The 26,734-nt window shown below is 40.1% G+C and overlaps 1 protein-coding gene across 2 annotated transcripts in view; it reads left to right on the plus strand.

Moving 5' to 3' along the window:
• The window catches only part of CSMD1 (CUB and Sushi multiple domains 1), a 2,858,343-nt gene that overhangs the window by 2,359,471 nt on the left and 472,138 nt on the right, over nucleotides 1-26,734 (plus strand). For both annotated transcript variants that reach the window (XM_077290057.1, XM_077290056.1), the window contains exons 34-35: nucleotides 23,888-24,091; nucleotides 26,152-26,276. In XM_077290057.1, coding sequence (XP_077146172.1) covers nucleotides 23,888-24,091; nucleotides 26,152-26,276 — 329 coding nt within the window. The remainder of the gene's footprint in view (nucleotides 1-23,887; nucleotides 24,092-26,151; nucleotides 26,277-26,734) is intronic.

Raw genomic sequence — 26,734 nt, forward strand, 5'->3', positions numbered from 1 at the left:
CAGGAGTGGCACACAAGCCCTGAGGACAATATTAATCTCCCACTGATGGATGTAGTGTTTTTTTTTTTCAGGTAGATTTTAGAACCCAAATCAAGCAAAAAAATAAATAGGCTTTCTATGGCCCACTGAGTGAGAGATGGCACACACAGGAGTCAGGAGTGGCACACAAGCCCTGAGGACAGTATTAATCTCCCACTGATGGATGTAGTGTTTTTTTTTTCAGGTAGATTTTAGAACCCAAATCAAGCAAAAAAATAAATAGGCATTCTATGGCCCACTGAGTGAGAGATGGCGCTCACAGGAGTCAGGATCAGGAGTGGCACACAAGCCCTGAGGACAGTATTAATCTCCCACTGATGGATGTAGTGTTTTTTTTTTCAGGTAGATTTTAGAACCCAAATCAAGCAAAAAAATAAATAGGCTTTCTATGGCCCACTGAGTGAGAGATGGCGCTCACAGGAGTCAGGATCAGGAGTGGCACACAAGCCCTGAGGACAATATTAATCTCCCACTGATGGATGTAGTGTTTTTTTTTCAGGTAGATTTTAGAACCCAAATCAAGCAAAAAAATAAATAGGCTTTCTATGGCCCACTGAGTGAGAGATGCCGCTCACAGGAGTCAGGATCAGGAGTGGCACACAAACCCTGAGGACAATATTAATCTCCCACTGATGGATGTAGTGTTTTTTTTCAGGTAGATTTTAGAACCCAAATCAAGCAAAAAAATAAATAGGCTTTCTATGGCCCACAGAGTGAGAGATGGCGCTCACAGGAGTCAGGATCAGGAGTGGCACACAAGCCCTGAGGACAGTATTAATCTCCCACTGATGGATGTAGTGTTTTTTTTTCAGGTAGATTTTAGAACCCAAATCAAGCAAAAAAATAAATAGGCTTTCTATGGCCCACAGAGTGAGAGATGGCGCTCACAGGAGTCAGGATCAGGAGTGGCACACAAGCCCTGAGGACAGTATTAATCTCCCACTGATGGATGTAGTGTTTTTTTTTTCAGGTAGATTTTAGAACCCAAATCAAGCAAAAAAATAAATAGGCTATCTATGGCCCACTGAGTGAGAGATGGCGCTCACAGGAGTCAGGATCAGGAGTGGCACACAAGCCCTGAGGACAGTATTAATCTCCCACTGATGGATGTAGTGATTTTTTTTTCAGTTAGATTTTAGAACCCAAATCAAGCAAAAAAATAAATAGGCTTTCTATGGCCCACTGAGTGAGAGATGGCACACACAGGAGTCAGGAGTGGCACACAAGCCCTGAGGACAGTATTAATCTCCCACTGATGGATGTAGTGTTTTTTTTTTTTTCAGGTAGATTTTAGAACCCAAATCAAGCACAAAAAAAAATAGGCTTTCTATGGCCCACAGAGTGAGAGATGGCGCTCACAGGAGTCAGGATCAGGAGTGGCACACAAGCCCTGAGGACAGTATTAATCTCCCACTGATGGATGTAGTGTTTTTTTTTTCAGGTAGATTTTAGAACCCAAATCAAGCAAAAAAATAAATAGGCTTTCTATGGCCCACAGAGTGAGAGATGGCGCTCACAGGAGTCAGGATCAGGAGTGGCACACAAGCCCTGAGGACAGTATTAATCTCCCACTGATGGATGTAGTGATTTTTTTTTCAGTTAGATTTTAGAACCCAAATCAAGCAAAAAAATAAATAGGCTTTCTATGGCCCACTGAGTGAGAGATGGCGCGCACAGGAGTCAGGATCAGGAGTGGCACACAAGCCCTGAGGACAGTATTAATCTCCCACTGATGGATGTAGTGTTTTTTTTTTCAGGTAGATTTTAGAACCCAAATCAAGCACAAAAAAAAATAGGCTTTCTATGGCCCACTGAGTGAGAGATGGCGCTCACAGGAGTCAGGATCAGGAGTGGCACACAAGCCCTGAGGACAATATTAATCTCCCACTGATGGATGTAGTGTTTTTTTTCAGGTAGATTTTAGAACCCAAATCAAGCAAAAAAATAAATAGGCTTTCTATGGCCCACTGAGTGAGAGATGGCGCTCACAGGAGTCAGGATCAGGAGTGGCACACAAGCCCTGAGGACAATATTAATCTCCCACTGATGGATGTAGTGTTTTTTTTTTCAGGTAGATTTTAGAACCCAAATCAAGCAAAAAAATAAATAGGCTTTCTATGGCCCACTGAGTGAGAGATGGCGCTCACAGGAGTCAGGATCAGGAGTGGCACACAAGCCCTGAGGACAGTATTAATCTCCCACTGATGGATGTAGTGATTTTTTTTTCAGTTAGATTTTAGAACCCAAATCAAGCAAAGAAATAAATAGGCTTTCTATGGCCCACTGAGTGAGAGATGGCACACACAGGAGTCAGGAGTGGCACACAAGCCCTGAGGACAGTATTAATCTCCCACTGATGGATGTAGTGTTTTTTTTTTTTCAGGTAGATTTTAGAACCCAAATCAAGCACAAAAAAAAATAGGCTTTCTATGGCCCACAGAGTGAGAGATGGCGCTCACAGGAGTCAGGATCAGGAGTGGCACACAAGCCCTGAGGACAGTATTAATCTCCCACTGATGGATGTAGTGTTTTTTTTTTCAGGTAGATTTTAGAACCCAAATCAAGCAAAAAAATAAATAGGCTTTCTATGGCCCACAGAGTGAGAGATGGCGCTCACAGGAGTCAGGATCAGGAGTGGCACACAAGCCCTGAGGACAGTATTAATCTCCCACTGATGGATGTAGTGATTTTTTTTTCAGTTAGATTTTAGAACCCAAATCAAGCAAAAAAATAAATAGGCTTTCTATGGCCCACTGAGTGAGAGATGGCGCGCACAGGAGTCAGGATCAGGAGTGGCACACAAGCCCTGAGGACAGTATTAATCTCCCACTGATGGATGTAGTGTTTTTTTTTTCAGGTAGATTTTAGAACCCAAATCAAGCAAAAAAATAAATAGGCTTTCTATGGCCCACTGAGTGAGAGATGGCGCACACAGGGATGGCACACACACGGATGGCACTGTAGCAGAAATGCAAATCTTAATCTCCCACAAAAACAAAACAAAAAAAAAAAAACAGGGACTGTCCTACAATTACTATCTCCCTGCAGTAATCTCAGCCAGGTATGGCAGGCAGCAATAGGAGTGGACTGATGCACAAATTAAATAAAAAGTGTGGACAAACAAAAAAGATAGCTGTGCAGAAAGGAAGGAACAAGAGGATATGTGCTTTGAAAAAAGCAGTTGGTTTCCACAGTGGCGTACACACAGCAATACAGCTATCATGGAGCCTTCTAGGGCAGCCCAATGAGCTAGAGCGCTGAGAGAAAAAAAAAAAATGTAGCTTCCTCTGTCCCTGCACACCGAAGGTGGTGTTGGACAGTGGAAATCGCTACAGCACAAGCGGTTTGGTGGTTAGTGGACCCTGCCTAATGCTATCCCTGCTTCTGACGAAGCGGCAGCAACCTCTCCCTAAGCTCAGATCAGCAGCAGTGAGATGGCGGTCGGCGGGAACGCCCCTTTATAACCCCTGTGACGCCGCAGACAGCAAGCCAATCACTGCAATGCCCTTCTCTAAGATGGTGGGGACCAGGACCTATGTCATCACGCTGCCCACACTCTGCATTCACCTTCATTGGCTGAGAAATGGCGCTTTTCGCGTCATTGAAACACGACTTTGGCGCGAAAGTCGCGTACCGCATGGCCGACAAGCACAGGGGTCGGATCGGGTTTCATGAGACGCCGACTTAGCCAAAAGTCGGCGACTTTTGAAAATGAACGACCCGTTTCGCTCAACCCTAGTGGTCACGTGTCAGAGTTTTCTAGGCATCTCACAGGCTTTCCAAATTCAACATAGCGCACACATACCATTCCATCAAACATAGCTCCTTCCTTTCAGAGCTTGGCAGTGTGACAAAACAGTAGTTTCCCATGACACATGGGTATCTGTTGTGAATTTGGATTCTGGGCTCCCCCGGTGGCCGCTTGTGGAATTGGACTTGTCATCCTCTTTCCTGTTTCACCTGGTTCCATCAGTAGTGGGTGTCGCTATTTAAGCTCATTTCTCTGGTGGTTTCTTGCCGGTCAACAATGTTATCTGATGCCTCTCAGTGCTTGTTCCTGCTTCTGACAACTACTAGATAAGTTGGACTTTTGTCCATGTTTCGTTTGCCTATTTGTTCCAGTTCACAGCTGAAGTTTTGTTACTGTGTCTGGAAAGCTCTCGTTGATCAGGGATTGCTACTCTGGTGTTATGAGTTAATGCCAGAGTTTAAGGTAATCTCTGGATGGTGTTTTGTTAGTGTTTTTCTGCTGACCATGAAAGTATACTATCTGTCTTCTGCTATCTAGTAAGCGGACCTCAAATTTGCTAAGACTATTTTCCTGCTGCGTTTGTTGTTTCATCTGAACTCACCGTCATTATATGTGGGGGGCTACTGTCTGCTTTTGAAATATTTCTCTAGAGGTGAGCCAGGTCTTATATTTCCCTCTGCTAGCTATTTAGGTCTTAGGCCAGAGCTGGGCATCTAGCAATAAATAGGAAATGCTACCTGGCTATTTCTAGTTGCGCGGCAGGCTTAGTTCATGGTCAGTATAGTTCCATCTTCCGAGAGCTTGTCCCTCTATAGGCTTGCTATGATCTCTGCTTGCAGAGATCATGACAGTTTGACCGGCCAATAAAGTGTTAAAGACCCAGGTTGAGAAAGGAGAGTTATAAGAAGTCTGCTGGTATTTTTTTTTTTTTTTTTTTTTCCTCCAGTTTGCCTTGCTGCAGTCTTTTTTCTCTCTCTCCTCCTCATCTCTGTATGGCTCTGTGTGCACCTGACAATAATGGATCTTCAGAGTGTAACTGCGGGTTTGAATAATCTCATCACGAAAGTACAAAATTTACAAGATTTTGTGGTACATGCTCCAGTATCTGAGCCGAGAATTCCTTTGCCGGAGTTCTTCACAGGGAATAGAGCTAGCTTCCAGAATTTCCGAAATAATTGTAAGCTTTATTTGTCCCTGAAGTCTCGTTCAGCTGGAGACCCTGCTCAGCAGGTTAGGATTGTGATTTCCTTGCTCAGGGGTGACCCTCAAGATTGGGCCTTCTCATTGCCAGCAGGGGATCCTGCGTTGCGCGATGTGGATGCGTTTTTTCTGGCCTTGGGCTTGCTTTATGAGGAACCTCATTTGGAACTTCAGGCAGAAAAAACTTTGATGGCACTATCTCAGGGGCAAGACGAAGCTGAGGTTTACTGCCAAAAATTCCGTAAATGGTCTGTGCTTACTCAGTGGAATGAGTGCGCCTTGGCGGCAACTTTCAGAGAAGGTCTCTCTGATGCCGTTAAGGATGTTATGGTGGGGTTCCCTGTGCCTGCAGGTCTGAATGAGTCCATGACAATGGCTATTCAGATTGATAGGCGTCTGCGGGAGCGCAAACCGGTGCACCATCTGGCGGTGTCTATGGAAAAGACACCAGAAAGTATGCAGTGTGATAGAATTCTGTCCAGGAGCGAGCGACAGAATTTTAGACGGAAGAATGGATTGTGCTTCTATTGTGGGGATTCTACTCATGTTATATCAGCATGCTCTAGGCGTACAAAGAAGCTTGATAAGTCTGTTTCCATTGGCACCATTCAGTCTAAATTTATTTTGTCTGTAACCCTGATTTGCTCTTTGTCATCCATTGCCACGGACGCCTATGTTGACTCTGGCGCCGCTCTGAGTCTTATGGATTGGTCCTTTGCCAATCGTTGTGGTTTTGATTTAGAGCCTTTGGAGACTCTTATTCCTCTGAAGGGGATTGACTCCACCCCATTGGCTAATAATAAACCACAATACTGGACACAAGTAACCATGCGTATCAATCCGGATCACCAGGAGATTATTCGTTTCCTGGTGCTGTATAATTTACATGACGATTTGGTACTGGGATTGCCATGGTTGCAGTCTCACAATCCAGTCTTGGACTGGAGAGCAATGTCTGTGTTGAGCTGGGGATGTAAGGGTATTCATGGGGACTTACCTTTGGTTTCTATTTCGTCGTCCATTCCCTCTGAAGTCCCTGAGTTCCTCTCAGATTATCAAGACGTCTTGGACGAACCCAAGCTTGGGTCGTTACCTCCGCACCGTGAGTGCGATTGTGCCATAGATTTGATACCGGGTTGCAAATATCCAAAGGGTCGTTTGTTTAATTTGTCCGTGCCGGAACATGCTGCTATGCGGGAATATATAAAGGAGTCTTTGGAAAAGGGACATATTCGTCCATCTTCTTCTCCCTTGGGAGCTGGGTTTTTCTTTGTCTCAAAAAAGGACGGCTCTTTGAGACCATGTATTGATTATCGGCTTCTGAATAAGATCACTGTTAAGTACCAATACCCATTGCCATTGCTTACTGATTTGTTTGCTCGTATAGAGGGTGCTAAGTGGTTCTCTAAAATTGATCTTCGTGGGGCGTATAATTTGGTGCGGATCAGGCAGGGGGATGAGTGGAAGACCGCATTTAATACGCCCGAGGGCCACTTTGAGTATTTGGTCATGCCTTTTGGTCTTTCTAATGCCCCTTCAGTTTTCCAGTCTTTTATGCATGATATTTTCCGCGATTTTCTGGATAAGTTTATGATAGTATATCTGGATGATATTCTGATTTTTTCTGATGACTGGGACTCTCATGTCCAGCAGGTCAGGAGAGTTTTTCAGGTTCTGCGGTCTAATTCTTTATGTGTGAAGGGGTCTAAGTGCGTTTTTGGGGTCCAGAAAATTTCCTTTTTGGGGTATATTTTTTCTCCCTCTTCCATTGAGATGGATCCCGTCAAGGTGCAAGCTATTTGTGACTGGACTCAGCCCTCCTCTCTTAAGGGTCTTCAGAGATTTTTGGGCTTTGCCAACTTTTACCGCCGATTTATTGCTGGTTTTTCGGATGTCGTTAAACCACTGACTGATTTGACCAGACATGGCGCTGATGTTGCTAATTGGTCCCCTCATGCTGTAGAGGCCTTTCAGGAGCTTAAGCACCGTTTTGCCTCTGCCCCTGTGTTACGTCAGCCTGATGTGAATCTGCCTTTTCAGGTTGAGGTTGACGCTTCGGAGATCGGAGCTGGGGCAGTGTTGTCGCAGAAAGGTTCCGACTGCTCCGTCATTAGACCTTGTGCCTTCTTTTCTCGCAAATTTTCGCCCGCAGAGCGGAATTATGATGTTGGGAATAGGGAGCTTTTGGCCATGAAGTGGGCGTTTGAGGAGTGGCGCCATTGGCTAGAGGGGGCTAAGCATCAGGTGGTGGTATTGACTGACCACAAAAATTTGATTTATCTTGAGACTGCCAGGCGCCTGAATCCTAGACAGGCGCGCTGGTCTTTATTTTTTTTCTCGCTTTAATTTTGTGGTGTCATACCTACCGGGTTCTAAGAATGTTAAGGCAGATGCCCTTTCTAGGAGTTTTGACCCGGACTCTCCTGGTAATACTGAACCCACAGGTATCCTTAGGGAGGGAGTAATTTTGTCGGCCGTTTCTCCTGATCTGCGGCGGTCCTTGCAAGAGTTTCAGGCGGATAGACCGGATCGTTGTCCGCCTGATAGACTGTTTGTTCCGGATGATTGGACCAGTAGAGTCATCTCTGAGGTACATTCTTCTGCATTGGCAGGTCATCCCGGAATTTTTGGTACCAGGGATTTGGTGGCAAGATCCTTCTGGTGGCCTTCCCTGTCACGAGATGTGCGAGTCTTTGTGCAGTCATGTGACATTTGTGCTCGGGCCAAGTCTTGTAGTTCTCGGGCTAGCGGACTGCTGTTGCCCTTGCCTATTCCTAAGAGGCCTTGGACACACATCTCGATGGATTTTATTTCAGATCTGCCTGTTTCCCAGAAGATGTCTGTCATCTGGGTGGTCTGTGACCGTTTCTCTAAAATGGTCCATTTGGTTCCTCTGCCCAAGTTGCCTTCTTCTTCTGAGTTGGTTCCTCTGTTTTTTCAGAATGTTGTCCGATTGCACGGTATTCCTGAGAATATTGTTTCTGACAGAGGTACCCAATTTGTGTCTAGATTTTGGCGGGCATTCTGTGCTAGGATGGGCATAGATTTGTCTTTTTCATCTGCTTTTCACCCTCAGACTAATGGCCAGACCGAGCGGACTAATCAGACCCTGGAGACATATCTGAGGTGTTTTGTCTCTGCTGACCAGGATGATTGGGTTGCTTTTTTGCCATTGGCAGAGTTCGCCCTCAATAATCGGGCCAGCTCTTCCACCTTGGTGTCCCCGTTTTTCTGTAATTCGGGGTTTCACCCTCGATTTTCCTCCGGTCAGGTGGAATCCTCGGATTGTCCTGGAGTGGATGCGGTGGTGGAGAGATTGCATCACATCTGGGGGCAGGTTATGGACAATTTGAAGTTGTCCCAGGAGAAGACTCAGCGTTTTGCCAACCGTCATCGTCGTGTTGGTTCTCGGCTTTGTGTTGGAGATTTGGTCTGGTTGTCTTCTCGTTTTGTCCCTATGAGGGTCTCTTCTCCTAAGTTTAAACCTCGGTTCATCGGCCCTTATAGAATATTGGAGATTCTTAATCCTGTTTCTTTCCGTTTGGACCTCCCTGCGTCCTTTTCCATTCATAACGTTTTTCATCGGTCGTTATTGCGCAGGTATGAGGTGCCTGTTGTACCTTCAGTTGAGCCTCCTGCTCCGGTGTTGGTTGAGGGTGAGTTGGAGTACGTTGTGGAGAAAATTTTGGACTCTCGTGTTTCCAGACGGAGACTCCAGTATCTGGTCAACTGGAAGGGTTACGGCCAGGAGGATAATTCTTGGGTCAATGCATCTGATGTTCATGCTTCTGATCTTGTTCGTGCCTTCCATAGGGCTCATCCTGGTCGCCCTGGTGGATCTGGTGAGGGTTCGGTGCCCCCTCCTTGAGGGGGGGGTACTGTTGTGAATTTGGATTCTGGGCTCCCCCGGTGGCCGCTTGTGGAATTGGACTTGTCATCCTCTTTCCTGTTTCACCTGGTTCCATCAGTAGTGGGTGTCGCTATTTAAGCTCATTTCTCTGGTGGTTTCTTGCCGGTCAACAATGTTATCTGATGCCTCTCAGTGCTTGTTCCTGCTTCTGACAACTACTAGATAAGTTGGACTTTTGTCCATGTTTCGTTTGCCTATTTGTTCCAGTTCACAGCTGAAGTTTTGTTACTGTGTCTGGAAAGCTCTCGTTGATCAGGGATTGCTACTCTGGTGTTATGAGTTAATGCCAGAGTTTAAGGTAATCTCTGGATGGTGTTTTGTTAGTGTTTTTCTGCTGACCATGAAAGTATACTATCTGTCTTCTGCTATCTAGTAAGCGGACCTCAAATTTGCTAAGACTATTTTCCTGCTGCGTTTGTTGTTTCATCTGAACTCACCGTCATTATATGTGGGGGGCTACTGTCTGCTTTTGAAATATTTCTCTAGAGGTGAGCCAGGTCTTATATTTCCCTCTGCTAGCTATTTAGGTCTTAGGCCAGAGCTGGGCATCTAGCAATAAATAGGAAATGCTACCTGGCTATTTCTAGTTGCGCGGCAGGCTTAGTTCATGGTCAGTATAGTTCCATCTTCCGAGAGCTTGTCCCTCTATAGGCTTGCTATGATCTCTGCTTGCAGAGATCATGACAGGTATCTCTTAATTTGCACAACACATATTAAGGTCCATTTTCTACTGTTACCCTTGTGAAAATGAAACAATTTTGGGCAGATGCAACATTTTTGGGGGATTTCCAACTGTTTAAGGACAACAGGGGCTCTGCAAATGCAATATGGCTTCCACTATCTGTTTCAGTCAATTTTGTGCTTCAAAAGTCAAATGGTGCTCATTCTCTTTCAAGCCCTGCCATGTGACTAAATAGCAGTTTTCCACAATATGTGGTGTACCATAGTACTTAGGAGAAATTGCACAACAAATTTCTGGGTCCATTTTCTCTTCCTTCCTTTGTGAAAATGAATTTTAGGCTAAATCAACTTTTTGGGGAAAATTTTATATTTTTTTCTTCCAGATTGCTTTAATTCCTGTGAAGCACCTAAAGGGTTAATAAACTACTTGAATGTGATTTTAAGCACTTTGAGGGGAGCATTTTCTAAAATGTTGTGATTTTGGGGTATTTTCTGCCACATAGGTCCCTCAAAGTCATTGAAAACGAGATTTGCTCCCTAAAAAAATGGTTTTCTTGATTCTGGTTGAAAATTATGAAATTGCTAATAAACTTTTAAACCTTTTGTAACAAAAAAAATTATGTTTAAAAATTGTTTACCCTTTCATGCTGCAGCCCTTTTTCATTTTTGTATTTCTGTTTTTCGCTCCCCTTCTTCCCAGAGCCATAACTTTTTTATTTTTCAGTCAATATGCTATGTGAGGGCTTGTTTGTTTTGCGGGATGAGTTGTACTTTTGAACAACACCATAGGTTTTACCATGTTGAGTACTCGAAAATGGGAAAAAAATTCCAAGTGTGACGAAATTGCAAAAAAAGTAAAATTCCACAACTGTTTTTTGGATTTTTTTGTTCCATGTTTACCAAATGCTAAAAATGTCATTAGGATTCTCCAGGTCATTATGAGTTCATAGATACTAAACATGTATATGTTGTTTTTTATTTAAATGGTGAAAAAAAAATCCAAAGTTTGTTAAAAAAAATTACATCATTTTACGAGACCTTTAGCGCCTCCATTTTTCATGATCTGGGGCTGGATGACGATTTATTTTTTGTATGCCGAGCTGACATTTTTAGTGATACCATTTTAGTGTAGAGGATGCGATCTTTTGATCACCCATTAGTGCATTTTAATACATTGTTGTGGCAACCAAAAAAACAAAAAAAGTAATTCTGGCATTTTGACGTTTTTTTGCTATGCCATTTACCTATCGTTTGGAACAGCTGACATGTGTCGAGAGAGATGTGGGCTCTGCGCCAGAGCCCACAACAAAGGAAGGGACACGACGAGCAAAGTAATTAAACAGCACATGTCATGAAGGGGTTAAGTAGACATGTAGGAAGTTTGATTTATTAACTTTTTTGTGTGATATAACTCTGGTTTAAGGGCACAAAAATTAAAAGTTTGAATATTGCGAATTTTTCAAACATTTCTGATAGTTTCACAAATAAGCACAAAAAATATCAACCTAGATTTATCACTACCATAGAGTACAATATGCACAAAAAAAAATCTAAGAATCACTGGGATACATTAAACCATTCCAGAGTTACTATCTTGTAAATTGACGCTAGTCACTAAAGAGGAGGGAACTAAAGAGGAACTTTCATTAAATGTTTCATGTTGAACTGGACACATGAATGAGTTAATGATTGTTTAATCCAAGTGGGTGGTATCAGAGAGTTCCCACTGGAGGCATGCACTTATTCAATTTGTTTGAAATTGCCCAATCAAAAGAAATGAACAACACAAAGGAGAAAAATAAAGTGTCTCACAATAGCTTAAAGCACATGCTTAATTTCCCAGGGTAAAAGAGAGCCTAGTCTGACTGAGCTGCAGACCTTTTAAAGATCATACCTGATCCTTAATAAATCAATTAAGCTAGCACAAATTCAGAACTATTTGCTTAAAGAATGGAGGCATTCCAACTTGCTTGCTTGGAGGAGATGGTGGACCATTAGTGAAGATGGATGGTCTCTTGCAAATGTTGGTGATTAAAATTACTTAGAGGAAAGTGCTAGAGAACAAGGAAGCTCAAATTGAAGACTAGCATGAGAGGCAGTTGAGCAGGGATAGGACATGAAATACTTAGGGGTGTGGTACTAGTTCGACTGACCATTCTAAAGAAAGGGAAGCAACAGTATAAATGTGCAGACATGTCACCAAAGGAGAGAGGTATATGTCCATAAAGTGCAAAAGTGCATTCATTTGCTGTGGTCACAGGCCTGGTGTCTTCTAGTAATAATAATGTGCTCATTGGCCCTGCTGCATAGTAACAAAAAAGAAGGATGGGAGATATCTCAAATGATTTTCTCATCACAACTGTTAAGCAAATGGTTTGTCATTTGACATTTTATAAGCAAACATACAAATAAGTGTAATTAATCTATAAAGAGAATAAAAAGACAAAACACTCCATAATGCAAAAATCCTTCCTGAAGTGAAGTTGGTGAAGTCTAAAAGAAAGAAAGGTCATACAGTGGCATGCAAAAGTAATCACCCCCATGGCTTTTTAGCTGTTTTGTTACATTACAACCTGTGTTTAAATATTATTGTAATGCAATTTTTCTGTGATGCATCAGCCCTAAATATTTGTAAAAGTTAAAACAATATAGATATAAATTAAATTTATAGGATCAAATAACAAAAAATTGGCATGTGCATATACATTCACTCTTTTTGCTATGATGTCCCTAAAAAATTCCGGTGCAAGCAATTACGCTCATAAATCACATTCTTAGTGAAAGGAATTTCACCTGTGTACAATCTAAGTGCCACATGGTCATCATTATATACACACCTTTTCTGAAGAGCCAATGCGGTTCCAGCACCATTAGGCAAGAGTCACCACTAACCAAAGAACACCATGAAGGCCTAGGTGTTCTCCAAACAAGTCAGGGACAAAGTTGTTGAGAAGTACAAGTCAAGATTAGAGATGGGTGAACCAGAGCAGTAAAGTTTGTCATCCATATCGGACACTTACTGTTCGGGCACAGACACTGAACATGGACTTCATCAGGAAATCCATGTTACTGTTCAGGTTCGGCTGCCAAAACACCAGGTGTTTGTCATGCTGTCATGTTCATGGTAGTGCGGCAAACATAACTTTTGATCGGCGGTGAAATCATCCCTGCCGGTCAAAGATACACAGTTTTCATGCTGTCAAAAGACAGTGTGAGAGCTCAGCTGTGATCGGAGGTATAAAGTCTACCTTCAGTCACTGGTGTCAGTGGATGGGACTACTGCTCCCATCATCCGACACTTGCTGCCACTAATAACAGCAAGAACAGGGGCGGCTGATGGATGTTTTCATTAGCCAGCTCCTGTGCTGCAAATAAATAATTAAAAAAAAATGGTGTGGCTTCTCTTGTATTTCTGATAACCAGCCAGGCAAATCTCACAGCTGGGGACTGAAATCCTCAGCTGTCAGCTTCAAAAAGACTTGTTATCAAGAATAAAGGGGTCCCCAAGCCAAATGTTTTAATTATTTAAATAAATAATTTAAAAAAATGGCGTGGGGTCTCCCCCATTTTTTACAACCAGCCTTGCTAAAGCAGACAGCTGGGGGCTGGTATTCTCAGGCTGGTAAGGGGCCGTGGATATTGCCCCCAACCTAAAAATGGCAGAAGACAGCTGCCCAGAAAAGGCACATCTATTAGATGTGCCAATTCTGGTGTTTTCCCTGGCTTTTCCCACTTGCCCTGTAGCAGCGGCAAGTGGGGTTCATATTTGTGGGATTGATGTCACCTTTGTATTGTCAGGTGACATCAAGCTCACTGATTAGCAATGGAAAGGCGTCTATAAGACACCTATCCATTACTAATACATATATATAATATAGTTGTATTGTAAATAAAGACACAGCCAGAATAAAGTCTTTTATTCGAAAAAACAACACACTTTTACTTTTTTATTTGAAAATAGCAAACACAGTTATACTCATCAAACGACTATTCCACCGAAGCCCTGGTTCTCCTGTAATAAACCAAAAATAAAAAATAAAAATATCCCTCATCTATCTGTCATTCTGTCCCATGCCGTAATACATGTCTGGGGTAAAAACAGTTTTCAACCTGGACAGTGAATGAGCTGCTGCAAGTGCAGACTCAGTGACTGGTGGTGACTGTTTGGCCGAACCCACTGGACCCGAACATCCAGGTGTCCGACCATCTCTAGTCAGGATTGGGATATAAAAATAAATACCCCAATCTCTTATGATCTCCCAGAGCACAATCAAATCAATTTCATCAAATGGAAAGAACATGGTAGAACAACAAAACCTACGAAAAATCTGAGCCTGAGCAAGGAGGGCATTGCTCAGAGAGGCAGCACAGAGACCAAAGGTAACCATGAAGGAGCTGCAGAGTTCCCAAGCATAGACAGGAGTATATGTCCATACGACCACATAAAGTTGTACAAAACATAATGGTGGTATTTCTAGACTGGGCTAATAAAAGCCTTTACGTACACACAAAAATAGTAAGGCTCATTTTCAATTTGCCAAAAGACATGTGGGAGACTTCCATATGTATGGAGGAAGGTGCTGTGGTCAGATGAGACCAAAATTGAACAGTAGGTCTGGCGCAAAACCAACACTGCTTGTCACCCTAAGAACACCATCCCAACAGTGAAGCATGGTGGTGGCAGCATCATGCTGTGGGGATCTTTTTTTGCACCAAGGACAGTAAAAATGATCTGAGTCAAGGGGAAGATGAAGGATGCGAAACACAGGTGTATTCTTAAATAAATGGTAACACATACAAACGAAAAGCCAGCTCACCCACAGCCAATGCAGGGGCAGGAACTCTGTCCAGATTAGACGTAATGAACATCAAAAAAACTTTATCTGTTCCAGATCCTTAGATAAAATGCAAAAGTTATTTAATCCATGCTAAAATAGAAACTGCATGCTCCTGAACCTCACTTGGTTAGAGGAAAAGTGACGTGTTTCGATCACAACAGAGATAAAAGCTGAAATTTCTATTATAACATGGATTAAATACATTTTGAATTTTATCTAAGGGGGTGGAACAGTTCACGTTGTTCTTGAGCAAAACCTGTGTCAGTCTGCCAGTTATTGGAGACTAGGACGGTGGTCACCCTCCAACAATACAATGACTCAAAGCATAGAATCATAGAATTATAGATTGTTAGAGTTGGAACAGACCTCCAGGATCATCATTTCCAACCTCGTGCTCAATGCAGTATTGACTAAACCATCTTAAACAGATGTCTGTCCAGCCTCTGTTTGATGACTTACATTGAAGGATAACTCACCTCCTCTTTTGGCAGCCTGTTCCCCTTATTGATCACCCTCACTGTCAAAAAGGTTTTTCTAATATCAAATCTGTATCTTCTCTCTTTCTTTTTCATTCCATTGCTTCTCGTATTTCCATGTGCAGATAAGAATAAGGATAATCCTTTTATACAGTAACATCCCTTCAGATAATTGTAGACAGCTATTAAGTCTCTTCTTAGCCTTCTTTTTTTGCAAGTTAAACATTTCCATATTGTTTAACCATTCCTTGTAGAACATAGTTTGCAGTCCGCTCACTATCCTAGTAGCTCTTCACTGAGCTCGCTCAAGTTAATTTGATACTGCTAAAGCAACACTTGAGTGGTTTTAGGGGAAACGTGTAAATGTTTTGTAGTAGCCTAGTCAAAGCTTAAACTTTAATCCAACAGAGAATCTGTAATAAGATTTGTAGATTGCTGTTCATTAGGGATGAGTGAGTATATTTGTTAGGATTCGGTACTCGCGGTACTCGTTTCTTAGAGACTATTTCACTACTCACCTCGCAATATTCGTATCTCCCACCCACCATTAGCAAATCATAGTAAAGCCGCAGCCTTCTAGGTTGTGGCCGGCATTACTGTGATTGGCTGGCTGCGCAGCATCATAGATGAGTCATCATAGTAGGCTATGAGTCATAGGCTCAATAAAAGCCCTGCTCGTGCCATTTTCTGCACATTGCATCCGGAACACAGCTAGTGCTAGTGTAGGGAGAGTGTGAGCAGCTGCTAGGGAGAGTTTTGCTACTGGAAATCGTCCAGAAATCATCAAAAAAAACACAAAAGCTCTTGTGAGAGCTATATTAGTAGTAGGTGACTGTAGTCATACAGGGAGACAGGCAGGAGAGTTACAGCACATACATAGTACCTCAATATCTCAGCTGTTGCTGAAAGTACTGTATGAGGTCAGGGAGTAGTGACAGTTTTCTCAGCTATTTTTGGGGTCACATTTACCCCTGCAGGCCAATTTTTTGCACTTGTGGTGCTGTTTTCACACCGAATAGCATGCACGGTACTGCACAACTGAAACGCATCAAGCTCCATTGTCTTCTGTTGTGACTGGCGAGAAAAATATTCAGCGTTAAACTCAGGTCAAGTATTTGCCTTTATTGTGCTGTTTGCACACCAAATTTTGCCAACTCACCAACTCATTTGCAACCAGCCCACACGGTGGAGCTCAACATATCACATGTTGGCCAGGATTAGTGAGCAACAGAGGGCACTTGCTGAATACCAGCTTAATCATGCCCATCAGACAGCGACTCAGCCAAAACACATAACAACTGTCGAGTGGGTGTGGATCCCTGACATTTGTGAGGTGCTTGATAACTTTGAGTACTGCACCAACCTCGTGAGCGGTGATCAGGCTATTATCAGCATTATCATCTCGATGCTATGTACATTGAAAGAATCACTGCATAATCTAAACATGGAATCTTTGAGTGCCCATCAGCAGGGTTTGGAGCAAGATTTCACACTGGGTGATCCTACCCAGCCCAGCCAATATCATGATGAGGCAGGATTGGGTGATGAAGATGAGGAGGATGAGGAGGAGGGAGAGGACTTATTTTTATGTGGTACTGAGGGGACCCATGATGCTACAGAGGGGACTCCAAACCCCAGCTACAGGTCTGTCCAGCATGGGTGGGCTGGAGAGGAGGAGGTGGAGGAGAGATTGGTATTGTTCCTACTCTTGGGGCCACAGAACATTTTCCTCATTACAGCTTGGCACACATGGCACAGTATATGTCTAATTGTCTGTCCCAAGACCCTTGCGTGATCCACATTTTTAATAGCAACCTATACTGGTTGTCCACCTTTCTCAACCCATGGAACAAGGACAAATTTCCTTCGCTACTGTTGCAGTCACCAAAGGGTTTCACAATTGAATCCATCAAGAGGGCCATTGTCGATCATTTGATGACATCAGACTCAGACACCGCTGGTAGCAGAGGTACAGTAAAAATGGGTCATGGCTGGGTCTTCTGGCAAGTCAATGACCCAAAACATGCAGCCAAGGAACCCAGGGAGTGGCTCAAAAATAAGCACATTAAGGTCATGGAGTGGCCTAGCCAGTCTCCATATTTTAATCCCATAGAAAACTTATGGAGGGAGTTGAATCTCCGAGTTGCCAAGCGACAGCCTCAAAATCTTAATGATTTAGGGATGATCTGCAAAGAAGAGTGGGCAAAAATTCCTCCTGACATGTGCGAAAACCTCATCATCAACAACAAAAAATGTCTGACTGCTGTGCTTGCCACCAAGTGTCTGCCACCAAGTACTAAGTCTTGTTTGCCAGAGAAATCAAATACTTGTTTTTTAGCGCAAAATGCAAATACATTTATATAATTTATACAATGTGATTTTCTGGATTTCATTTTTGATATTATATTTCTCCATGTTAAAAATTAACCTACCCTTAAAATTAAAGACTGTTCATGTCTTTGTCAATGGGCAAACTTACAAAATCAGCAAGGGATCAAATCATTATTTTATTCACTTGCATATCGTGCCAACAGTAAAGCATCATGAGACCGTTCATGTGTGGAGTTGCTTTTCATCAAAAGTAGTGGGTCCACTCACAATTTTGCCTAAGAACATTGCCATAAAAAAAGAATGGTACCTAAACAACATCATCCAAGATTAACTTCTCCCAATGATGCAGCATCAATTTGGTTAAGATCAATGGTACTTTCAGCATGAGGGAGCACCATGTCAAAGGTAAAAATGATCAAGTGGCTCAGCAAATTAAAAATTGACATGTTTGGTTCATGGCCAGGAAACTCCTGAAATCTCAGCCCATTGACAACCTATGATCAATCCTCAAAAAATCAGATGGACAAACAAAAACTTAGTGATTTGTGATACACTCTAAGTACTGATTAAGCCATCAATCAGGATTTGAGTCACAAGATAATATCCAGCATTCCATGGAGAATTGCAGAATCATTTTATCTATTTTTCTGTCATATTTATCTTGTAACAATATAAGTTAAGGGTCTTCTTTAGAAATCAGACAGTTTCACCTTCAATGTGCCCACTCTGCAAAGGCTAAAGGAAGCAGAGCTGCAAGCATAGAACCCCGTAAAGCACACAAAAAGGTCATACAGAATTGTGCCTCATGGGTAGAGATTGTTGGAATATGATAATTTGAAAGGGATCTATAATACCATGGGCACCTAAAACTAATGATTTTATACTTAATAGCTCTATTGGGACTGTATTAGGGATCTACATGACATGAGCGTGGTCCCTGAGGATAGATCTGTTGTGGTATGAAATTCACTTTTTATTCGAAGTTCATAAACATTACTTAGCCAAACTTTTTTTTAAATAAATGATTACAAAAGGTAGAATGCATTATGCATTTTCACTATGAATTCAATTAGAAGAATGTTCTTTGGCTTGGGTTGCTGAGAACAGCATCTGCTTTGTGAATAAACACACTAATCTCACCTGCAAAACCAATCATTTTATTTATCACTCTATATTCCTGGTTGACCTTATTCTCTGTTCACTTTCCACTGGGTTGATTTCAATTTTGTTTCACAGCAGTGTAAAACACTTACTAAAGGATGGAAAATAATTACAGGGGAAACAGAATTCCTATTTAACAATGACCCAGGTTTATATTTAGCAGGCATTTTGTATAAGACTATAGAAATAAAGAAATCTTTATTTGTATCATTGCTGTCCAAAATGTAATGAGGATTAATCTGATTTGAAAATTAGCTAATAGTGCTAACACAAGGCAATTACAGAGACAATGGGCAAATGCGTTTGTCTAAATTGCTTTTTCAAGAATTTATAAGCAAGCAGCATAATGGAATCCATAATCAAAATAAGAAAGGTAAACAAATATAAATATCAAATTTAATCAAACTTCAAGATGAAAAATACTTTGGTCAGTAATTTCAAAAAATGTCAAGTATCATGTAGCTTCATTGCTAAAAAAAAGAATCAAAGTGACATTCTTTTACATAAAATGCAACTAAACAGTGCTGTACTGCCCAAACATATCTCATTAAGATGTTTGCAAACAGAAATAGCTGAAAGGTAATTTCTCAATTACATAAGCACTAGAAATGAGAAAATCTGCTGAGACTCAAATTCAGCTGTGGGGATGGTGGAACCTGTGAGCAGAGGGGCAAGTATAATTATTATTATTTTTTTTATTATTGTTTGCCTTGTCCTCTAAGGTTTATTAAAACGGCAGCAGCAACTGGAGATATTTTTTTCTTAATTCACTTGAAACTAATTGCAAACTATGCCCACAGACTCATAAAAATGTATTGTTTTTGAAGAAGTCAGAGGACAATATGCAGAGTTTAGAGTTTACATTTTCCGATCAAAAATGGATGTACCATAGCACTTTTCCAGTTATGATTTTTATATTATTCATTTCATTTATGCAAAAATTCTGGGTTTTTTTCTAATACTGGTATTTATACTGTGCTATGTGACCTTAGTGATTGATTCTCCATGTACAGCATACACTTAAGAGAACACATAGTAAAAACAACACTTGTAATGGAGGCCTTGGTTGTATTTTAAATGGGTTTTCCATCCCACAGTGATGGCATACTGGAAATCTATAAGATTGCGGTTGATCCTGAGAATGAAGGATATGGATAATCCAGAGTGGACAGCTTTCCCTTAACAGGGTTTCTCTTGCTTTGCACCTTTTAAACCCACCAACATATATTGATGTCATATCCTAATGAAATGTCAATATTTTATAAACTAGGAAAACTGCCTTAAGACAAATGGTATGATTCACTATTTTGCTAGCCCAGAACATCTTTGAAAAACTCAACTAAGTTACTCTACTTGTGCACCATACTTAAAAGGGTACTCTCATCTCCAAAATCCTATCCCAATATGGAGTATGTGTAATAATAATAACATTAGCAAATATGTCCAATTATACATCTAGCTTTTTTCACTAGGTCGGATTCCTCTTATGCCGGGCATTGCAGGACCTTAGATATCCATGCCTATATTCACTGATGACGTGTCAGTTAGTTAGCTAGTTGATAGTGGATAAAAATAAAGATTGGTTATATTATAGCAATTTACAATTGTTCTGCACATTATCTCTATTGAGTGTATCAATTTTCTAGGCCAGTAGAGATACAATATTTTCACCATGGTATCTCTTCATTTTCAGGGTGTTTCTCACTTTTTTCCTTTCTTGCTTTTTTAGGTAGCTAGGGATAAAAATAAAAATTTAAATTTGTGTCTATCTATTCCCAGCAAGAAAAATGTTAATCCAGACAAAAGTTTTAGTTGTTAACCAATAATAATTAAGTCTAAACACATTCTTGCCTACCGTTACATGAAAATATCAATTGTACAGATTAATATCTACAGAAAAATATATTTCTACAACACTCTGGATCCAAATTCATATACTGCATGTTTTCTTTAAACAAAAAAAGGCAACTTTTATTTTCATTGTAAGTGTAGCTGAGCAATCACTTTAATATCTCCATTGCTGTGCCGTTGATTGAAACAAAATTGCAGCACAGACTGCAATTTTAGGTCCCAATGGAAATTTTTTTAACAGAAGATTTTGGAAGACACAGGAAGAAAAAATGTTTATTCTAAGCTTGAACTTCTGCCATCGAGCACGCCAGGTGAATATTCCCACTGTAAAACACAAGAAAGGAATAGAGAAGAAAGAAGCTAACACTAGATACAACTTGTAGCAGATAAAGCAAGGTTTACACACTGGAATTTAGATACAGAATTTCTGCAACATTTTACTGAGGATATTTTATTGCTCATAATATCCAATTGAAAGTTTAAAACTTAAGAGGCAGACCATGAAAGTGTCTAAAGGCAATCTATGCTATATTTAAAGTAATATATAATGAAATCTTTAAAAAACAAATATGTTCATAAATATTGGAACAGTTCATACACACAGTGTGGGGGCATCATAACATAGAGCCAGACCCCAATCAGAGAACAATAAAACATTCACACTCCTTATCTATGAACTGTTCCAATATTTATGGACATAACTGTTTATCACTCACATAATGGTAGTTCTGCTTCACGTCACCTGTCTTATCTGTGGCATTATTTCTGTGCTGTGTTGTGCATAAATATGTGATTCTTCCGAATTTCTATTAGTCTATGCCTGACAAGGGGACCTGAGTAGTCTCAAAAGCTTGCTTTTGTTACCATATTTTCAGTTAGCCATTAAAAGATATCAACCACTGAGGACTCTTATTTCTGAATGTTATTGGTTTATTAAAGACAGCATAAACCAAGCCTTGGAAAGTAAACATGCCCCTCTGGGCAAAACAGTAAAATAAAGAGGCAAAAAGAAACACAGTCCTTTTCCTAATGGAGATCAGCCTGCTAACAGGCAGTAATGTCCACAGTTCAGATTAGCACACACTTTCCTGGAGTGCTCTCCAGGCACCTCCTGAACACTGGAAGCTTTGGCAGTCAGCCATTTAAGCCCAGACCTTGTGACACTCCATCATGTGACTGATCACAAGACCCTGACATCACGCAAATCCTGTAAGGACACAGCAGGTGGAAATATGTGCACCTCCTCCCACCCACCCCATGGAGGTCCACTAAAACCAGCCCACCATATAAGTTTATATAACTGCCCCAACACATAGTGTTCTGGTTTTACATCACTGACACCATCATGCGCAATGACACGTAACTCCCCTCCATCACTTCACCAGTGACTCTGTCACAACACATTATATACTTTGCATACCTTGGATTGTTGTGTTCATTTCACTCAGTACTCTGATGCATTCCACAGATGCCACTTTGGTCTGTTACCTTTGGTAATTTAGCTGTCCATGTACCAGTGCATCCCATGGTCACAGCTAATACTCTAATCTGTTACTTTTTTGCATGTATAGTGTTTCTATTTTTTTTATCATCCTTGCACCTGCACACAGTCTTTTTCACTGTCATAATTCATGCACATTTGAACCATTTCCATCAATGGATTAACTATGGAGTGTCAACTACTAGAAAGACTGGGAGCAAGGGGTGGGATTTATGAGACTTTATATTATATTATACATTAAAGGGTATTCCTTTTTCCCATGTTTTTGGTTATTAAGTTACATTTTATTATTTAAGTTTAAAGCTATAAAACACTGATGCACCTACAGCTCGGGCAAAAATTAAGAGACCACTGCAAAATTTTCATTTTGTCTGGTTTTTCTCTTTATAGTTTTTTTTTTTCCATCATCCTCTTGATTACATTCAAGAGGTTTTCAATGGGGTTCAGGTCTGGAGATTGGGCTGTCCATAAAAGGGTTTTGATGTGGTGGTCTCTTAATTTTTGCCAGAGCTGTATATTGATTCCACCACTTTAAGAAGCCAAAACGTTATGCATGGGGATTGCCTTGTCCCTCACAGGATTTTTTTTTATCTATGAAATCCTTTACCTCATTTCCCTGAACTGATATTTATTTAACTTGTATTTTTTATACAATAACAATAATCTTTATATAGCGCTAACTTATTCCGCAGCGCTTTATAGTTTGCACATATTATCATTGCTGTCCCCATTGGGGATCACAATCTAAATTCCCTATCAGTATGTCTTTGGAATGTGGGAGGAAACCAGAGTACCCAGAGGAAACCCACGCAAACATGTGGAGAACATACAAACTCCTTGCAGATGTTGTCCTTGGTGGGATTTGAACCCAGGACTCCAGCGCTGCAATGCTAACCACTGAGCCATCGTGCTGCCCCCTTTCATTACATTTCTCTTGTGGTCATTGTGGTCATAGGAGCTTTTTTCAGTACATTTACTTATATTGGAATTTATTGTCTCATGATTTGAACCTAAACTGTTTTTTTCTATTGTGGTACATTGGTTTGAATCTGTATGCAATTGGTATTTTTTGTATATCAAATATTTAGCTTTACAGCATTTTCAAGAATATTACTTTTATTTTTGGGATGTGCCTTTTTTCAAACTCCGGGAGCCTATGAGACCAATGAATGACATACATTGAGTCATCTGTCAGAGATATATATATTTTTAATGTTTGTTTAACATCTCAGTCCAAGTATCGTATGATATGTTGTGTACAGATTCAAGATGAGAAATGCCACTTTTGCATGAGTTTTAAATATTTTAGATTTTTTTAATTTCGGCAAATTTGTGATTAATTGTTAGAAATAAAATCTGCATTTCAGCAAGTGAAGATTTATTAATCTTGTCTTTAATTATCACTGTCAATAGGATTAACCCTTGTAAGCTATCTATATGCACATGTAAGTAATATTTCAAAATAATCAGCATTTTTCTTAATATGTAAATAAGCAAATAATATCTATGGGCTGTACACAGATCTCACTGTTATTCTGCCTCTAAAGCTTATTATTAAAGAAGGACATTGCTAGTGTGAGAAATGTAGATCAGAAGAGCAGACTCTCAGTCATTACATGTCTCACACTGTTAACTCCTGCTTTCATTTAAAATGAACTCAGGAGACAGATTCTCATTCTGATCACTGACCGGCTAATAGATATTAACAGCTCATTTACATATTCTGAAAAAAGTGGATTTTTTTGGAATAAGACTGAATTTCAGATAACAAAATATCATCTCATACAATGTTCTATACCCATGTAGATGGCTTAGCAATGTTGATACTACTGACAGATTCCCTTTAAGCTTAGCTTAAAACTAGACTAACAGAAGACTTGCCAAATTTATCAAAATATATATCATTCTGTAGGATAAATTTGGTGCGTTTTACAGACATTTTAAACTAACAGTCATCTATATATTATGGGTGATTAGCTTTGAAGTGTCCAAGTGATAAGCTAACGCTATAACAGCAATAGCTATTTTCCATATTCTGGATTTTCTTTGAAAAGTAACTTCATATTATAGGTATCAGATATTGATCACATCACTCTGTATTTTCTTATATTGTTTATATAACTTGGTGCCAAATTTTGTGATTTGCAGCTGTCCCTCGTACAAGTGATACTCAGTGTAGTTCTGTTCCTGAGCCCAGATACGGCAGAAGAATTGGTTCTGACTTTTCTGCAGGATCTGTTGTTCGATTCGAATGCAACCCTGGATATTTACTTCATGGATCAAAAGCTATTCGTTGTCAGAGAATACCCAATGCATTAGCACAATGGAATGATACAGTACCAAGTTGTTTGGGTAAATTATTTTTTTTGTCATAAAATATATGTGCAACCAATATACTGGAGTATATTAATTAGCTTTGGATAGCATGATTTTCACAGCACGTTATAATCATTGTCTATTACAGTGTGAAAAATCTGCATAAGTAATATTGTATGATAAAATGATCTCTGGGTAGCACAGATTGGTAGGAACAGGATAAGCACAAGAGTGAGTACTGTATATTAAACTTTGACTGTATAAATCTTCAGATAATGTACAAATCAATTCAATGTACTCTAGACTGCAAGCCTTTTATTCTGCGCTATTAAATAGATAATGTAACGAAGCTGCCTCAAATAAGAATGTCAATGTTTTCTTTTCATAATGAAAATCACCTTTGAAATGACTGTCTTATCTGGAGTATTCAGCAGACACATATTAATAAAGGCAGATGAGTCTTTATTGATTTTTTATTATTATTATGTCCCATGTGCCAGTAATGGGGCCTCAGGGAAAACAAAAAGCAAAGACTTGAGAAGTTTGTGGTATCAATATTCAAACCTTTGAATGCAGCAGGAAAGAATTGGTAATATGGTGAGACTTATTATAACCGTGTAATTCATGTATCTAAATAAAGTCACTAGTGACAGTAAATATTAATAAAATAATCTGTGATAAAAGTAAAAATTGGACTTTTACCACTTCTATTTTTCTTTAATAAAAGTTTCCCTTTGTGACTAAATAGAAGTGAAAAAGATTTTACTACTTTAGATTTCCCTGCAGTAGCTTCCTCCTACCATCCTGGTTTTATCCTACGGCAATGGCTACTCTGTAGGAACTTCCAATTCATGCAGACTAAACTTTCTCTCCTCTGACATCTTGTGTTGGGGGAAAGTTGAGAGGTTTCCATATACATTTGATGATTGACTCGCCCTGTTGAATTAAAGGGAAGATCTGGATGGGAAAAATGCACCCAAATAGGGCAGTATTGTAAGGAGCAAGATTGGGATGTGGGTAATGCTCACATGTAGGGGTTGTTTTAGAGCACAGCACCTTTAGAAGCCAGATGTTTCGAAGCTGCAGCCTTGTGACTGGAGAAGAGTATCTACCAGATAGCAATTTGGCAAAGCAGAGCATAGCACAATGTGTGGGCTGGGTTCATGGAAAGGATGAGATCCTATGAGTATAAACAAGGTTACTTATTTACCAACACATTTCTGCACGGTCCAGACGCCTTTTTCATGGTAAAAAAAACAAATGTTTTCACCTTGAGCTTTACCTTGAGAAAGGCACCATTAAGGTACCAAAATGCATTGGTGAAATAAAAATCTTGTTTATACTCTCTGAATCTAATCCTTTCTGTGAGTGCTCCCACACATAACGATAAGCTCAGACCTGGTGTAGACAGATTCACTGACAACTTTAATCTAATATGTATTGGACCTTTAAGCTACATTACTAAGATCATAGGAATGAAATTGATGAAGATTTATCAATGTTATTCTTGTTTTTCAGACCTCTTTACAATACTTCTGACACAAATGTTAGTAGTTACTTATGTTTGGAAAGTTAGTAATATTTATTGACACTTTTCTGCATTGAAACATTACAATATAACTGATGTTTTTCAATAATCTAGAGTTATTCAATGCCATGCTCTATGATTCTTACTTCCCACTTTACAGGCTTCAACACTGTATCTCAGTGATTTGCACATTTCAAAGTCTTGCAAAAAATTTGTATTTGCAATTTATTGTGCACAGAATTGTCATTGACCACAATCCTTACAAACTAAGCTAAATATCCTTAAAGAGGTTTCCAATTGTGCTGTGTATAAAACTGATGTTATTTCCAAAAGCATTTTCTCTTTTCAATGTACTTACTCTAAATATTATGCTCTGTTTCCCATTCTATCCCCTTTGTGTAACTTTTTGGATGTGCATGTTAGCAAGAGGTGAAAAATGGAGCATAGCTAGTATACTCTTGTGTAGTATATTTCTTTTCATTTCTTTTCAGCAGCATATGCTGCCTAGTGCTATTTTTTATACCTAAAAAACACTTCAAGCTAAGTGAGTGTTTTTTTTTATTTACAGTCCCATGCAGTGGAAATTTTACAGAAAGAAGGGGAACAATATTATCTCCTGGTTTTCCAGAGACTTACGGCAATAGCTTGAATTGTGTTTGGAAAATTATAGTGACAGAAGGTTCAGGAATTCAGGTAAGTATATTTTGTAAAAAAAAAATTGACCGAAGAACAATTGTTCTTATCGCATTCTGATTAGAAGTAAAATCATATCCTTTATCAGGAAAATTTCTGATATGATTGAAATTTTTTAATATGGCCATCAAGCGGCCTTTACAAAGGATGATCACTATGGCTGTAAAATTGCTACTCACATGAAATCAGACCAGTTACATTTTAGAGCCAAGTACTAAGGGGACATGGGCATTACACATAACATACCTAGGAACAACTTTAAGAGGACAATGAAGAATTTATGGGAATTCTTAAGATCAGCAGTAGTGATGAGCGAATATACTCGTTACTCAAGATTTCCCGAGCATGCTCGGGTGTCCTCCAAGTATTTTTTAGTGCTCAGAGATTTAGTTTTCATCGCCGCAGCTGAATGATTTACAGCTATTAGCCAGCCTGAGTACATGTGGGGGTTGCATGGT

Source organism: Ranitomeya variabilis, chromosome 2 (assembly GCF_051348905.1).
Source record: "Ranitomeya variabilis isolate aRanVar5 chromosome 2, aRanVar5.hap1, whole genome shotgun sequence".
Taxonomy (NCBI): domain Eukaryota; kingdom Metazoa; phylum Chordata; class Amphibia; order Anura; family Dendrobatidae; genus Ranitomeya; species Ranitomeya variabilis.